Source organism: Periplaneta americana, chromosome 10, assembly GCF_040183065.1.
Source record: "Periplaneta americana isolate PAMFEO1 chromosome 10, P.americana_PAMFEO1_priV1, whole genome shotgun sequence".
NCBI classification, from domain to species: Eukaryota; Metazoa; Arthropoda; class Insecta; order Blattodea; family Blattidae; genus Periplaneta; species Periplaneta americana.
Genome location: NC_091126.1, coordinates 50,816,833 through 50,833,406, shown reverse-complemented (window position 1 = coordinate 50,833,406; position 16,574 = coordinate 50,816,833). Strand labels below are relative to the sequence as shown.

The 16,574-nt window shown below is 33.0% G+C and overlaps 1 protein-coding gene across 45 annotated transcripts in view; it reads left to right on the top strand.

Moving 5' to 3' along the window:
* bt (projectin protein bent) overlaps positions 1-16,574 on the top strand; it is a 408,836-nt gene that overhangs the window by 285,614 nt on the left and 106,648 nt on the right. For all 45 annotated transcript variants that reach the window (XM_069837452.1, XM_069837423.1, XM_069837454.1 and 42 more), the window contains 16 exons: positions 174-327; positions 421-720; positions 2,189-2,355; positions 4,186-4,321; positions 5,014-5,295; positions 6,396-6,701; positions 7,366-7,470; positions 7,604-7,801; positions 9,994-10,118; positions 10,330-10,486; positions 11,561-11,860; positions 13,189-13,363; positions 14,000-14,127; positions 14,249-14,393; positions 14,968-15,104; positions 15,857-16,041. In XM_069837452.1, coding sequence (XP_069693553.1) covers positions 174-327; positions 421-720; positions 2,189-2,355; positions 4,186-4,321; positions 5,014-5,295; positions 6,396-6,701; positions 7,366-7,470; positions 7,604-7,801; positions 9,994-10,118; positions 10,330-10,486; positions 11,561-11,860; positions 13,189-13,363; positions 14,000-14,127; positions 14,249-14,393; positions 14,968-15,104; positions 15,857-16,041 — 3,000 coding nt within the window. The remainder of the gene's footprint in view (positions 1-173; positions 328-420; positions 721-2,188; positions 2,356-4,185; positions 4,322-5,013; positions 5,296-6,395; positions 6,702-7,365; positions 7,471-7,603; positions 7,802-9,993; positions 10,119-10,329; positions 10,487-11,560; positions 11,861-13,188; positions 13,364-13,999; positions 14,128-14,248; positions 14,394-14,967; positions 15,105-15,856; positions 16,042-16,574) is intronic.

The following is a 16,574-nucleotide window of genomic DNA, read 5'->3' as shown; positions in this document are numbered from 1 at the left end:
GCATATTTTCAGGTTTTTAGTGTGTAAAGTTCCGTAGTCTATTTATGATTTTTCTGACTATAAAATTCATTTTCGAATGCAATTATGAGTCCGAGAATGTAAATTATTTTATTCGTATTAATTGTCACGATCAGTATACATACTTCATGCTTATATTTATTTTATTGATACAGGTTAAATCTGAAGGAAATATTGAAATAGTTAACATAGACTACAACACCAAACTCACCATCAACGATGGTGTAAGGAAGAATTCCGGACTGTGGAAAATTGTTGCTGAAAATGAACATGGAAAAGATGAAGCTGAAGTTGAGATTACAGTTCTATGTAAGTCGTGCAGAATATACACAAATGTTTGTTTGAAATATTTATCCATTTACGAGTGTTAAGTATTACCAATTTCTTCGATATTTATTATAGCTTCTCCTTCAAAACCAAAGGGTCCGTTGAAGGTATCAGATGTTACAAAGAATGGTTGCAAGTTGAAATGGGACAAACCAGAAGATGATGGTGGCAAGCCAATCACTGGTTACGTAGTTGAGAAGCTCGATACTTCTACTGGACGATGGGTGCCAGTAGGCAAGAGTGACAAACCTGAGATGGAAGTGAAGGGACTGCAAGAAGGCAACGAATACAAATTCCGAGTGAGAGCCGTCAACGAAGAAGGGGAGAGTGAACCTTTGGAGACTGATCATGCCACACTTGCTAAGAATCCATTTGGTGAGTTGAACATTAGCTTAGATAATGTTTATGTAGTAGGCCTAAATGTCATTCCAAATTATAAATTATTGTAACAATCAAGTGCACTTCATTCAATTTGTGATAAAGTATTACTAGATTGTGTTCCTTATCTTGTTGTTTAAACTATAGATGTTTATCATACTCACAAGTTTGACATGTCCCATATTATGTATGTGGTCAGTTGGATGCAATAAATGAATATGAATAGGGATATGAATACAACATACCGGTAACCAAGGAAGTCACTACTTGTTAATGCTTAATATTGGTGCATAGTACCAGTAGTGATTAATGAGCTAAAGAACGAATCCATGCAAGAATCACTAATGTTGACAAGGAGAGTACTGGTAATTTGTGCCCATAATTACTTCGGTTAAATAAAATAGTACAAAGTTAAATTTGTAATTCTGCTAACACTTTTATATATAAAAGTTATTTTTGTTAAATAGTTTAAATACTGTATTCTTACAATTTTTATTCGAAATTTTTATTTGTAATCGAGCTATCAGTCATAATTTGAGAACTGCACTACATTTCTTAGATACTATGTAATTGTAACCAACACATGATTACTGTATATAGTTACTAGTTGTTTAAATATAAAAACCATTTTCTGATAGTCTCGTTATCAGGAGCGTATTTTGCGGGCTACCGGCTGTAGCCCAAGGAAATTACAAAAGAAAAAGTTTATAATATAACATAATGTAATAATTTTGTATTATTAGTTTTACCATAGTAATTAAAATTAAAGTAATTGTTAGATATATTTTGTGTAATAATAGGGTCAGCGGTAGCCCAAACCCTTTAACCAGTATACGCCACTGCTCGTTATATTGGATGGTGAATCGAGAAATGCACGACAGTTATTTCAATGTTAAACACTATACATATTGAAATACTAGCTCTCTTCATTGTTTACTGGAAAATTTTAAAGAAATATTCTAAATCCATCGATTCTGTTAAAACTGCATTATATTTTAGAATATGTAAGAAAAAAATCTACGAAAAAATTAATATATAAATTCTGTCACTAAAACTGCACTCATTTGTGGTAGATGCTAATCAGAGTAGGCTGTGGATCTTTAAAAGCAGTTGAGTGCATTTTACAAAAGTCGTTGTTATTTGTCATTGCGTTTTTAATGTGAAACAAAGTACATAGTAATTGCTAGTAACGAGGCATGCAAATGACTACTCTGTAAAGTTGTCAGAGAAGCTGGAAAACTTAGTCATCATGACATAAAAAATCTGTGTATTGATATTTCAGCATTTCATTATTTTGTATACAGTTCGAAAAGTGAGAAAACAAGAATGATAATTAAAAGAGGCAATTCTTTTGAGTTTCTCAACTTGAATATGCCAAATTCTGTTAACTTCACGTGCTAGAAGAGCAGTTAGGTTAATTTTCTGTATATAAAATCTCATTAAGTGTCATGAACCATTGTTACAGACATTCCAAGTAAGCCAGGTACTCCCGATATCGTTGACTGGGATGTGGATCGTGTTGACCTCAAGTGGGAAGCTCCTAAATCCAATGGAGGAGCTGCAATTACTGGCTATATTATTGAGAAGAAGGAGAAATTCAGCAGCTCTTGGGATGAGATTCTCACCACTACGGTAAGACACACTTAATTAGTCTCTCTATTTCGAGAAATAGTATTGTTTAAAAAGTATTAACTTTAACAGCATTAATAAAACTTTTTGCTGAGAAATTTATTACGAAAATTTTAACATATAGTCGAAAATTATGGCATTTAAAGGAAACTAACCAGTTCGTAGTAAAATATGTTTAGGTAGGTATATGATAAAATCATTTAGGCCTATATGGTATTTATCTTGAAATATTTCGGCTATGATATTGCGTGTGAGAATAAATTTTACACATCAGCAAAACTGATAAATTATAACAGATCAATGGGAATCATTAAACAAGTATTCAAACATTGTATGGTCCAGAAACATACAAGAATCATCACATTGACAAGACCAATGCTATCATAAAGTATTGAAGAGTAGGTCACACGAAACTACGATAATAATATAATTCTAACTAGTGAAATTAAGCTTTTAAGGACTGCTGGATATAAAAAATAAAAAAATATATAGATAATTTGCAAGAATTAAAAATGAAACCAGTAATGGACCACATCGATAAATATAAACTCAGTTGGCTACAAATATGTCTATTTCGACAACTCCTTAGTTCCTTACAAGAGAGACGTCCAAGATGCTGATATTAGAATGTAACAAACCACTATGTGTAATACGTGCAAGGAAGATAGTAGTGGTAGTGAAATACTAGAGAGACATAACGGACTCAACTGAATACGTTATGCAGTCTTTTCTCAGTAGACTGGCGTGACTATTACAGAGGTAATACTCGTGAAACACTTGAGGCTGGAAGCAGTAAGAGAACTCCAAAGCATTGGAGACTGATACAAGAAAATATGCTGATATAAAAAAATGTAAAGGAGCAGATATATTCAGTCGGTAAATATGTATAATTTATTAAAAGAAATAGGCGACCCATGTAAAATTAGACATTTATTTTCTCCAAATCTCTTCAATTTCAAATTAATAACCAAATATTTGCTATGTTCTTATTTCCGAAATTAATTTAGAGGAAGTAAATGTACAGTCTGCCATTTCACATAATTTGTTAAACCATTTCTAAATAAAATGTTTGTTTTTACCACGAAGAAGAAATAAACTCTAAACGCACGAAAGGGACTAAATATGAAGTGGGAGAAGGTCTATTCGATCCCATGAATAGACAAAGGACTTTTTCATCATTAGTACTTCTATGTAGTTTCTAAAATCCAGTAAGTTCTTTATGTGTACTATTAACAGAGAAAGATTCGCTCTGGCACTGGGGATCGAACCCAGTACATTCAGCTCTACGCACTGAATGCTCTACTACTGAGCTACGCTAGTGCTTCATTCACTCCTCTCCCTGGTTTCTTGACAAATGGGCACAATGGATTCTTTTTCTGGAGATAAAAATCAGGAGCATGTTGCTGTGCCTCACTTTTATCACCATCTCAAATTTCTCTTAGAAGAACTTAGGAACTTCCATTTCTGTCCCCACCCTCAGTATATTCCATCGTAAGTTCATAGAGATAACTTAACTGATAATTACTTCCTTTAATTTTATTATTTATTTATTTATTGTTAGTGCTCAAAATACTCTTTATCTTCACTGTTTATACCCATTATTACCTGCATAGCATGTACTAGAACAGAGGAATTTACTGTATATTCATGTAACAACAATAATCAACTTAATACGTTACTTCAGCCTTTGTCTCTACGATTATTCTTATTTATCTTTCCATAGTACACAGTAATAAAGGAATAGCCCTAACCTAGCGAGTTAACTGTCAGCCTACTACCAGAGAGAGTGGGATTCATGACTGACATTTTGTCTTAACTTCCTATTCACTTCAGACTCCTGCTTGTGAGGCACGAGTTCCTGGACTAAAAGAAGGAAACCAGTACCAGTTCCGTGTCCGAGCAGTAAACAAAGCTGGCCCTTCAGAGCCCAGTGAGCCCACTAAACCACATATTGCAAAGGCCAGGTTCTGTAAGTATTCAAACATATACTCACGAAATGAATCTTTTCAAGCTCAAATTGAAAGTATAAATTTTCCTTTGTTAGAAGTGCTTAACAATTCGAATTTTATAATTTTGGATATGGCACTAAAATAACTTCATTTGTTAGTATGAATAGATATTCTGAAATAATTGCTAGTAAACATTCGCTAAATTGCCTTATCTGTGTGTTACTTTTGAACTGTACTACATTTCTGAAATAAGCTTCTATATCGTAAAAAGTGACATTAAAATAATTCTGAAGATGGCTCCAACTAAGCTGAAACTAGTAAACTTAGGTATTTAAAAACTTAATCCAAATTAACATGTGAAAATGATCACCATAAATTATATTCCTAAAAAATAAAATTTAGAAAAGAATTTCAGAAATTGTATAACGGTTTTCTTTCAGTTTAATTTCATTAACAGTAAGAGTAATATTTTAATTATATTAACAACGGATTCAATGCATGTTCATTGTAAAAAGTGTTCTTTTGGATAAAATAATAAACATAGTCTTAATTCAGCTGATTCCAATTACTGAATCTTATGGATGGTGATATTTAATAGTACTATTAGTGTCATTCTGCGGTAGAAATATGTTAAAAAAATTCCGACATTAACTTATGGATAAAATCAAATAAAACTAACTGTCTTATTCATACTGTTATAATTTATTTTCAGTGAAACCTTTCATCAACCGTGAGAAACTACAAAAAGTCACAGTACGTGCAGGAACATCTGTTAAATTCGATGTCGATGTCAAGGGTGAACCCCCTCCAACTATTACTTGGCATTTCCAAAGACAGCAGTTGGAGAATGGACCAAATGTTAAGATTGAAAACGAAGACTATAACACAAAGATCCAGCTGTCAGAAACAACCAGGAAGAATACAGGCACATACACGATCAAAGCAGAAAACAGCTCTGGCACAGACGAAGCAACTGTAGAAGTGATAATATTGGGTGAGTACAAATAAAAATAAGTAACATTTCACAGAACCTACCTGTCATTCACAACATATTCTTGACCATACATCAAAAGAGAATACCTTTGGTACTGGTATTGAAGTGGTGCTTCTGTAAGTGCAGAAAACAGACAAAAATGATCATTTTATTTAAATAAAAACTTAAATAATATTTTGGATAAAAATTTAAGTGCTTAAATGCGACAGGCTCATATCGGTAGATTTACTGGCATGTAAAAGAACTCCTGTGGGACAAAACTCCGGCACACTGGCGACGCTGATATGACCTCGGCAGTTGCGAGCGTTGTTAAATAAAACATTTTTTTTTTTCTGTAAAATTATTGAAGAATGCATGATTGTAAGTCATGTTTGTCCCTACATTTTTTGAATACTGCATATCAGTCGTCCTTCATAGTTCGCAGTTACCGTGCTGGCCATTAGATCCAATATTTGTGGCTCAGCTGAGAGCTATGGATTAAAAGGAGACAAAATCTTTACCATAGCTTCCTCCTGGAGGGAAGCAAAACTGGGAGACCCGTGTCGTAGATTTAGGACGCGTAAAACAATGCTGTCCATAGAGAACTCCAGACAAAATTCATCTGCTCTTTCTCATCTCTTCAGTCATTAATAAAATGATACCCTTACTACTTACTGAGACTCGCGATAGGATCTCAGATAAGATGTTGCACTACAAGTCAAAAGGTCGCTCGTTCGATTCCCGATGAAGTCTTGTACTTTTCCCATTGATCTAATCTTTTCGGCTGTACTATGTCCCTGGGCTTCACTTAGTCTCCAGAGAAATGAGTACCAGGAGTATTTCCTTTGTGACTAAGGTGACCAGCACTTCAGATTGATATTCCTACTGTTACTCAGTGTCGATTGTCTCGTGAGGTGGGAGACATCCCACCAGCCTAAGGACTTTTTGGGGCCTGTAATGGGGTAGCATGCTTATTACTATAACTACTATAACTACTACTACTACTACTACTACTACTACTACTACTACTACTACTACTACTACTACTACTACTACTACTACTACTACTGCTAAGTGTTGTCTGTAAAGATGTTTAAGTGTTCATTATTATTTGCTTACAGACAAACCTGATAAACCTGGTGAACCACTTGAAGTCACCGATGTTCACAAGGAAGGCTGTAAATTGAAGTGGAAAAAGCCAAAGGATGATGGTGGCCTGCCACTTACTGGCTATGTTGTGGAGAAGATGGACGCAGCAACAGGTCGTTGGGTTCCCGCTGGATTTGTTGATCCCAACAAAACTGAACAGGAAATCACAGGACTTGAACCCATGAAGAAATATCACTTTAGAGTGAAGGCTGTGAATGAAGAGGGAGAATCTGAACCTTTGGCAACAGACACTGCCATTCTTGCCAAAAATCCGTTCGGTGAGTTTATGTTATATAGCACTTACTTTCAGTAATTCATTTAAATTATCACAGTAACAAATCACTTCGGTTACCTGTAATATAATAATAATAATAATACTAATTTATTTATTTATACTGGCGGAGTTTAGGCCATAGGGCCTTCTCTTACACTCTACCAGGTCACAAAGTATACAAGCAGTGAAAATTTAACAAAAAATTAAAGAACAGGATACTAACATATTACAATGAAAAATAATAATAATATCATAACAAAATCGACACTAAACAACATGAAAATAATACCATAATAGAAAAATGAAAGTAAAATACATTGGAATATAATAAAAACAACTCATTTAGTACAAATAGTTAATATGGAAAATTTAAGGAAGAATGTAACAAAATGAAATGTAATAAAATAATAATAAAAAGAAGAAAAGAAATACGAAAATTAAATAAAATGCACAATCAAAAGGGTATGATAATAAATTCATCTGGTGATCAAGAGAACAAAAAAAGAGGGGAAAAGAAGGAAAAGTACCTACTCATATGCATATCAGTTGCTTAATGTTGTTGAAGATGTGAAATGAGTTCTTTACAGTGTTATAATTATGCACAATTAGACGAAATAAGACTGCTTTAAATTACATATAACAAAATATTTTTATGAATACCTTTCCAGATCCTCCTTCTGCTCCTGGACTGCCAGAAATCGTCGACTGGGATGAGACAATGGTGAAATTGAAGTGGGAACCACCAATTCGTGATGGTGGTGCACCAATTACTGGTAATTATTTGAAATAAATTATTTTGCCCTTAAAATTAATGTTATTGAATTCCCACAAAATTATTTAAAGACCATATACATTGAGACAGATCAGAAGCATATATTGCTTACATGATTTCTTCTCCCATTTTAGGCTATGTGATAGAGCTGATGGACAAGTATGGAGGAGCCTGGGTGAAGGCTGCTGATGTACATGGAAATACCTGCCAGGGCACTGTTCCCAAGCTGGAGGAAGGAAACCAGTACCAGTTCCGAGTACGAGCAGTGAACAAGGCTGGACCTGGTGACCCCAGCGAAGAGACCAACCCACATATCGCTAAAGCAAGATTCTGTGAGTTAACATATTTAGTATTACATCAGTTTAATAATAATATACGTCGCCCTGGGTGGTGCAGTCGGTATAGTGCTAGCCTTCTGTGCCCGAGGTTGTGGGTTCGATTCCGGCACAGGTCGATGGAATTTAAGTGTGTCTAAATGTGACAGGTTCATGTCAATAGTTTACTGGCATGTAAAAGAACTCCTGCAGGACAAAATTCTGGCACACCGGTGATGCTGATATAACCTCGACAGTTGCGAATGTCGTAAAATAAAACATGATTTCATTGTCATCAGCCATACTGGTTATAGTCCCAGAAGGACTGGTATGGTCCACAAAAGTTTCCAGCCCATCTCTTCATTGGACGTCCAGTTGATTTCCTGCCTCTAGGTTGGTAATGCAGGATTGCACAAGGGATTCTAGTTCTAGACATACGCCTCATATGCTGACGCCAGTTATCTTGATAGTGACATATGTCTGCTAACATAGAGTTCATTTCAAGTTCTTTTAAGATGTCTTCATTTCTTTTATGGTTCCACTTAGTATAGCCAGCTGTTCGGCGCATGAATCTCATTTCACTAGCAGTGATTCTGCTTGCTTCACTTTCCTTAGAGTCCATGCTTCACTTCCATAGCACAGGACTGGTAATGCTAAGGCTTTATGCAGACGAGTGCGGGTATGTCGCTGAACTGATTCTATTTGTGATGCCCATTGATTTATTATACTGTAAAGTTTTGTCATGAATGTCTTAATCTGCTGAGGAAGATGATTTGTAGCCAAGATATTTAAATTCTTTAACCCTTTCCAAAATACTTTAATTAATATAAATCTTGCTAGGAATGGACTCTTTGCCACAAAAAGCCATAATTTTAGTTTTGTCAGTAGAAATTTCCAGAGAGTATTTATTTGCTATCAGTTTCAAATTGTATATGGTCCTTTGTAAATCTTCCTCTGAACAGGCTAGCAAAGCTAAATCTTCTGCAAATAACAATATGTCCAAATTTAAATTGCGGTTTATTGGTTAAAACATAATTTAAAATCTTAAAAATAATAATATACATACTTAGGCATGTGTTGTTAAAATGTGCTTTCTGAAAAGTAATGATCTGACATGGCTTACAAATTTTTGTATAATTATATTTTATGGTGTTGCATTATATATTGTTTTGACGAACGTTTGCTATCACAAACGTCAGTAGCTTTATTTACAAACTGTTAAGAAAAAAAAAAACTTATTTTCCCATGAAGATATGAATTGTCCGATATTGAGGCACTTGGAAATCCTTTAAGAGGATGGTTGCTCTCATTGTATCTTGTAAGATTATACTGACTTTGATTTGTTTATAGTCTGTATTTCTGATTAGTGAATGTAATTTGATTGGAATAATGAAGGCAGTTCTAGTATGATTTCTCGAAAGTAACCAATAGTACGGCCAAAAAATGGAGATTGGGATTACAAGATAGCGACTGATAGTGTAAAGACCTTCTAAATTGGATTAACTGGATATGTATTTTACATGTTTATAAATTTTTTAATATACATTAAGTTGGTGCTACTTTTATTTTTTCGGCTTTTGTTGAATTAAATTTAATTATGTGCACAAATCAATATATCGTTCCTAGTCAGAAAGGTGTAGCCTATTCTATTGCTGAGCATAGTAATTGTATTTCTTATTATTTTTATAAGAAATTTATCATTGGGTTCGCTTGTGCAGGAGAAATGTTGTTATTCCAGGTAATGGCTCTTTATAATAAAAAAGTATTGTAAGACAACGTTACTGATAAATGGATTTTGTTTAACAAATATTTATGAATATCAGTCTCTTGTGACTTGTTCCACATCTTAAAGCTTCATTGCTAATGTAAGATCTATGAAATACAATAAATGAAATATAAACATAGTTCTTTTGTCAAACATCATACCCTTAGAGAAAAATCCACATTATCTATAAAGCAAAACCACAACTTGGAAAGAAATTTCTTTAGAAAGTATACTTTATATTCCGAAGTGATATAGTATTAAAAGTTGTGTAATCAAGATACTTAACCAAGATTTCTTTAATGAAACCTTTCTCAGTTTTAGTATTTATTTCATAGTATGAAGAACTTATTAATTACTTTCAAAATACATCTGTACAATCACACGTGCCATTTCTTTTTGGTCCACATGAAATTCACAAGCTTACTGTGTAAACTTCTCATTGCAGTGAAACCAAAAATTGACCGTACTAATCTACAGAATCTGATGGTGAAAGTCGGTCTCACACTTACTCTGGACATCAACATTACTGGTGAACCTCCTCCAGAAGTCACATGGATGTTTGGAGGAAAGGTGAGTTTGATTGATTGTTTTTTGAGATTAATAACCGTAATTTATTTTATACTTTGAGATAAGGTATCAGCAAACTTATCTGCATGAAGCCAGTGTTGCTATAATGTGCATCCACCTTCATTTGAAGAATAAGCATGTACATTTTTCCATAAAATTTAGCTTCAGCAAACTTTTACTTAATATTATGGTTTATTCATTTCTTGCATTACAGGAACTGAAGTCTGATGACCTCATCCGCATTGACAATATTGATTACAATACAAAATTCTTTATATTGAGAGCGAAGAGAATCCACAATGGAAAATATACAATTATAGCAAAGAACTCTGTTGGTGAAGACAGAGTAGACTTTGACATTTCCGTCCTTGGTAAGTACTTGTTTTAATGAATTTTCACAATAATATTATTACAGCATTAATATTAGTTTTTAAGATTTTGTTGTAGATGTTGCACTGCTATTGATTTCTAGGAAGTTGAATACAATCTTTAGTAGATTGTCCTCTAAATAGTTTATTACAAACTTTATATGCATCATTTTAACAATACTTTCCTTGTAGGATTAGCAGCAATTTTAATAAAACGTAATTCAGTCCTTATTTTATTATATTTAATACTGTAGAATGTAATCGCAAACTTTCTAGTTTTCATCTTACGATGTTGGTGACGTATAAACGTCCGTTGATGTGACATATTAATGAATTTAAATACTATTATAGTCACAATCATGCCATGGTATGAAAGAAAAATTTCATAACCTCGAGCGGGATATGAACCTGCGACTTCCTGTACTCCGGTCAGGCGCTCTACCACTGAGCTATCGAGATCATCTCACGCCAAAGGCTTGGAATTATCCCTTCATACTGGCGACTCTGTTATAGAGTACTGTCCATAGCGTCTGATCTAGTCAGCACTGCTTATGGTGGGAAGAAACTTTTTACAAGATTACAAGATGAAGATTACATTTATAAAAAGTTTCTTCCCACCATAAGCAGTGCTGACTAGATCAGACGCTATGGACAGTACTCTATAACAGAGTCGCCAGTATGAAGGGATAATTCCAAGCCTTTGGCGTGAGACGATCTCGATAGCTCAGTGGTAGAGCGCCTGACCGGAGTACAGGAAGTCGCAGGTTCGAATCCCGCTTGAGGTTATGAAATTTTTCTTTCATACCATGGCATGATTGTGACTATAATAGTATTTAAATTCATTTCTAGTTTTTTTTTCTCTTGGAAATTCTGTCAGGCTGAAAATTCTTGAATAAATTATTAATCGGTTTTTCATAAATTTCATTGGAACTATTTATTTAGTAACAGATATCTCAAAAGAAATTATTTGTGTATAAATATAACAAAACGAAAATATACTTGTCGGGGTAATTATCTTGATGTTTTCCTCCATTAAGCCAAAATTCTGATATTTTCACTATTCCATTTTGTTTACAGGTCGTCCAGGAAAGCCCAAAGGTCCACTGGAAGCAACAGATATTACGAAGAATGGCTGTAAACTGAAATGGAAGAAACCTGAGGATGATGGTGGAGTTCCCATTGAGTATTACGAAATTGAGAAACTGGATCCTCTCACAGGTCAATGGATTCCTTGTGGCAAATCTACGGAGCCAGAGGCTAATGTCACTGGTCTCCAGGAAGGAAAGCCATACAAGTTCCGTGTGAAGGCTGTGAACAAAGAGGGAGAATCAGAAGAACTGGAACTTGATAAACCAATTATTGCCAAGAATCCATTTGGTAAATATTTAATGTGCTTTGCAGAAACTCTTTTTTTCAATAAATATTTTATGCCATAATTGATTATTGTATAAGAACTCTGATATTCTGAAAGGATGACGAGACGTAATAGCAATGTTCATAATCTTATATATAGGTAAACAAGTATTAAAATGCTTAAACGAATGGCACTGAAGAAAAATTTTTATTTTTCAAACATATATTAATCATACATTTTTAACCCTCCTGCTACCAAGGTTTATTACAACTTACTAATAGAATTACCCCTATAAAAATCATATACAAATCTTCGTTAAACATTTGGAGTATTTAACAATTTGTGTGTTATTCACTGTAGACCTCAAGCAAATATGAAAATGTAAAATAATCGTCCTATTTTTTTTAAATACAGGGTGGTTCAAAAGTCTCGTTCCATAGTGTTGAAAACGCATACCAAAATTAAAAACTTAGTTATGTTATTGGTGACACCATAAGATAACATAATGTATACAGTAAATTTACATTTGTCTCCCTTCCATTTCAAGATAAACTTCTCAATGCTATATATATAAATTTTTTTAAATATAGTGAAAACACAGCTACAAGCTATGAATGTCACAGTACTATAACATAAATTGGAAATCACGTTAAAATTTTAAAAAATTGGAGAAAAATATATACAATCATGAACAACTTCAAAACATTTGCTTATAATAAAATAAGATTTAAAAATATCTATAAATATTTCTAAAAATAAATAAATAAAAATATAAATCCAATAAAACAAATTTTAGTTCTTTGTTGAAATTGAAATATTCGAACACACCTGTAAGTACTACAATAGGTATCTCGCAATAAGACTCCACTAATAATTATTTCTAATAACATTACTTTTAGAATAAACATAACACAAAGGAATAAAAAAAATTGGAAACCAAAGGTCATGACAACATAAATAACAATATAAATAATGACATAAATAATGCAAAAGAAAATAATTTGGAATTTGGAACCAGACAAACTCAGAAGTGAAGGAAATTAAGCTACAGATTGAATATCATATCCTGGAATTTTCATGACACAGACTATCAAGAGGGGTAACAAGATCACCCCACATGAATAAAGCGAATTACTTCGTAAAGTACATTAATTCAATGTAGTTTAATTTAATTTAATTTTCCTTTTCTATGTTGAATATAGGTAGCTGTACCAATTAAAAAAAACAATGTGAGAAAAATAATATTAAAAAACAAGCTTTAGCATATTTCAGATTCTGCGTTAAGATATGTAATATTCGTAAATAAAATGTTGATTGCAGACTTAAATGTGACTTTTTTCCTCCTTTCAAGACGAACCAAGCAAACCTGGAAGACCAGAAGCCAAGAACTGGGACAAGGACTTCGTTGATCTTGAATGGACAGCACCAAAGAGCGATGGTGGAGCACCAATTGATAAATATATCATTCAAATGCGTGATAAGGAAGGTCGAGCGTGGGTGGATGCTGCAACTGTCCCTGGAAACAGGTAAAATTCTATATCGTACCTAGGAGTTTATTATAAAAAAGTAGTGATAATACTTCAAGTAAAATGTTCCTCTAAAGGGCAAAGTTCTACATTAAATGTATAAATCGCTGCTTATTGTGGCTAGTCTTGAATGTTAAGAGACCTCTTTTCAGTGATTGACTTACACAGTATTAGTATACATTCAGTAATTTACATTAAAAGCATTCGTTTTCTCTTTTTCGACTTAATAATAAAAAATCGGAATATTATTGGAATTAAGTTTTGAGTAACAGTACTTAAGCATAAATACTGTACAGTGATTTCCTTACATACACACTTAAAGTAACATTTTCAAGATAAAAACAGCAGTGGTTTCTTTTTGATCTCGTGTTGGTGCTGTCATACCAAATATCTTTGCTGAATTTCTTCTTGAATATAACAAAGTTGAAATTTGCTATGTGACCTAACACTAAAAATTATAGCATTATAAAGTGTTGTCACCATGTTATAGTTACATTAATCACACAATATATTTTTGAAAATGGGGAGTATTAGGTTTATGCCAATTCCAACTGCAAAAACAGGGTATTTACTTTTATCACTCATTAAATATTTATGATAAATAATTTTAATTATTAATAATACTCTTCTTTCTAGAACGGCAGGAAAGGTAACCAATGTTCAAGAAGGACATGAATATGAATTCCGAATTGTTGCGGTGAACAAGGCTGGCCCCAGTGAGCCCAGCGATGCTTCAAAATCAGTGATTGCCAAACCCCGCTTCTGTAAGTAAATAACATAATGTTGTAAATTGATTGCAGTATTTATGAAAATATTTTATAATTTATGCTATAAACTGTGCCTCTTCTATGTAATAGTATTAATGAAACATTATTTTTACTATAGTGGCCCCATACATTGACCGCAAAAATCTACAGAAGAAAGTTATCCGAAGTGGTCAGATGCTGCGCATTGAAGCTGATGTTAAGGGTGAACCACCACCAACCATTACATGGACGCTGAAGGAAACGGTTCTTAAATCACATGACAGGTATAATTGCTTGAATCTTTCTCATTAACATATAATTTCATAGACATTGTATCCATGAATATTTCAAAGTTTATGCAGTATTATGTTGAAAATTTATCCTTTTCTATCATGAAATCTTAAGTTCTTAAAATTCATTGTCTCAGTATTGAAATATTATCATCTCAGGCGTTGATTTCTATATTGAGTAATATTAGAAACTCTCATTTCATAAATATAGTAACACAGAGCATCTCATGTAAGCAACAAATAATAATAATAATAATAATAGGTTAGACAGACTTAGAGAGAAATTGGAACCATAATGTCAAATTTTAGTAATTAGGCTATTTTAATTTTAATTACTTTTGTAATAAATTGTATTTTTTTTACAATTATCCATGTGTGCTACAACCATGTCTAATCTTTTACTTAAGTATGTAGGTATAGGAACTGACTGTGCAAAATAATAATGAAAGTCCCAACTTACAGAACTATATTGTAGTGTAGTGTTTTTATTATTATTATTATTATTATTATTATTATTATTATTATTATTATTGATTAAGAAAATTAATTTTATATGGATTTTTCTCAGGCTGAAGATAGAGAATGAAGACTACAAAACCACATTCATTTTCACAAAAGTGAAGCGATCAGATACTGGCATATACACTGTAACAGCCAAGAATAATTCTGGAACAGATCAAGTGGAAGTAGAAATTTCTGTATTAAGTAAGTTAAAAATGTAATTTATTCTTTGCTAAAATAAACATCTAGTATGCACTATAAGAAATTGCCTGGCATGTGATTAATTAAAGCTCGGAAGATGTCAGTTTCTTGATATCACATCCAGGCAAAAGAACACGACCACCCTTTTAAAGTTAAAGAGTTAGGTACATTAGGCCCAGTGGGATTGAAGTTTTCAGGTCTAATTTAATCTATTGTACTGGTAATTATATTATACTTATTTTTTAATACCTACATGTCCAAGATTTCAATATTACAAAGCTAGCTTTTATATTATGTGTAAATTCATACATAGCCTACTTCTTGTTAATAAATAGAAAAACGATACAGTATGCTTTCCATTAATTCATTTAAATGTATAACCCAAAGTAATAGCATATTGTATACTGCAAGCGGAATCACGCTATTAGTTCTTGAAACTTCTAAAAACACATGAAATTAAATAGCTTGCAGTTCACGGAAACTATTTTCAAATTGTACTGAAGTAGGCTATATCTTTGATAATTCAGATTGGGTTAGTGAGAAAACATGTTATAGAACGTTTCATGAAACACATTCTGAGGATGGAATATGCCTAAGTAAATATTTTGTACAGTATGAAAAAATAATTTACATTTATTCCCAAAACGAAATATTAAATATAATGTTAAAATAATTTAAGTCCTTCACTTGCTATTGTTAGTTAAATGTGATGTATTAGGAAGTAGACAATTTAATAATTGGTGTTTATTCAACAGGTAAGCCAAGCAAGCCAAAGGGACCATTGAAGGTTTCAGACGTAACAGCTGAAGGGTGCAAGTTGAAGTGGGATAAACCAGAAGATGATGGTGGTGAACCTGTGGACCACTATGTCATTGAACGTATGGATACAGAGACTGGACGATGGGTGCCAGTAGTGACCAGCAAGACCCCAGAAGCAGAGGTTAGTTAGATCGTAACCATTAAGGATTTAAGTAAATTTTTATCAATTTCTTCATTCTTAGTGAGTTCAAAATGTTTAAATTTATTGAGCTGAAATTAACTATCATATATGTAAATATTTTTCATTCTGAAAAACACCATAACTAATTAATTTGCCTTATTTCTTATTTAAACATTACGTGACTTGATACACACACACACACACACACACACACACCATTATATTTTATATCAGTGGTTCCCAACCTGGGGAACACATACCCATGGGAGGTACGTGTCACGCCACTCAGGGATATGCCAAAGATAATTGGTTGCCTTGCGCCATGTAATACCCTATTGCCTACATGCACATCTCAATATATTATTACTTTCAGAAAAGTGTGAAATAATTATTGCGTTTTATCAAGTTTGTTTCTATTATTTTAAGCTAAAAAAAACAATCTGGATATAAAAAATCGTTTTTTTTTTACACCTTATATAAGTGGTGTGGTAAAAATATTCTGTGGGGGGAGTTAGGGGTACAGTTTCAGTAAG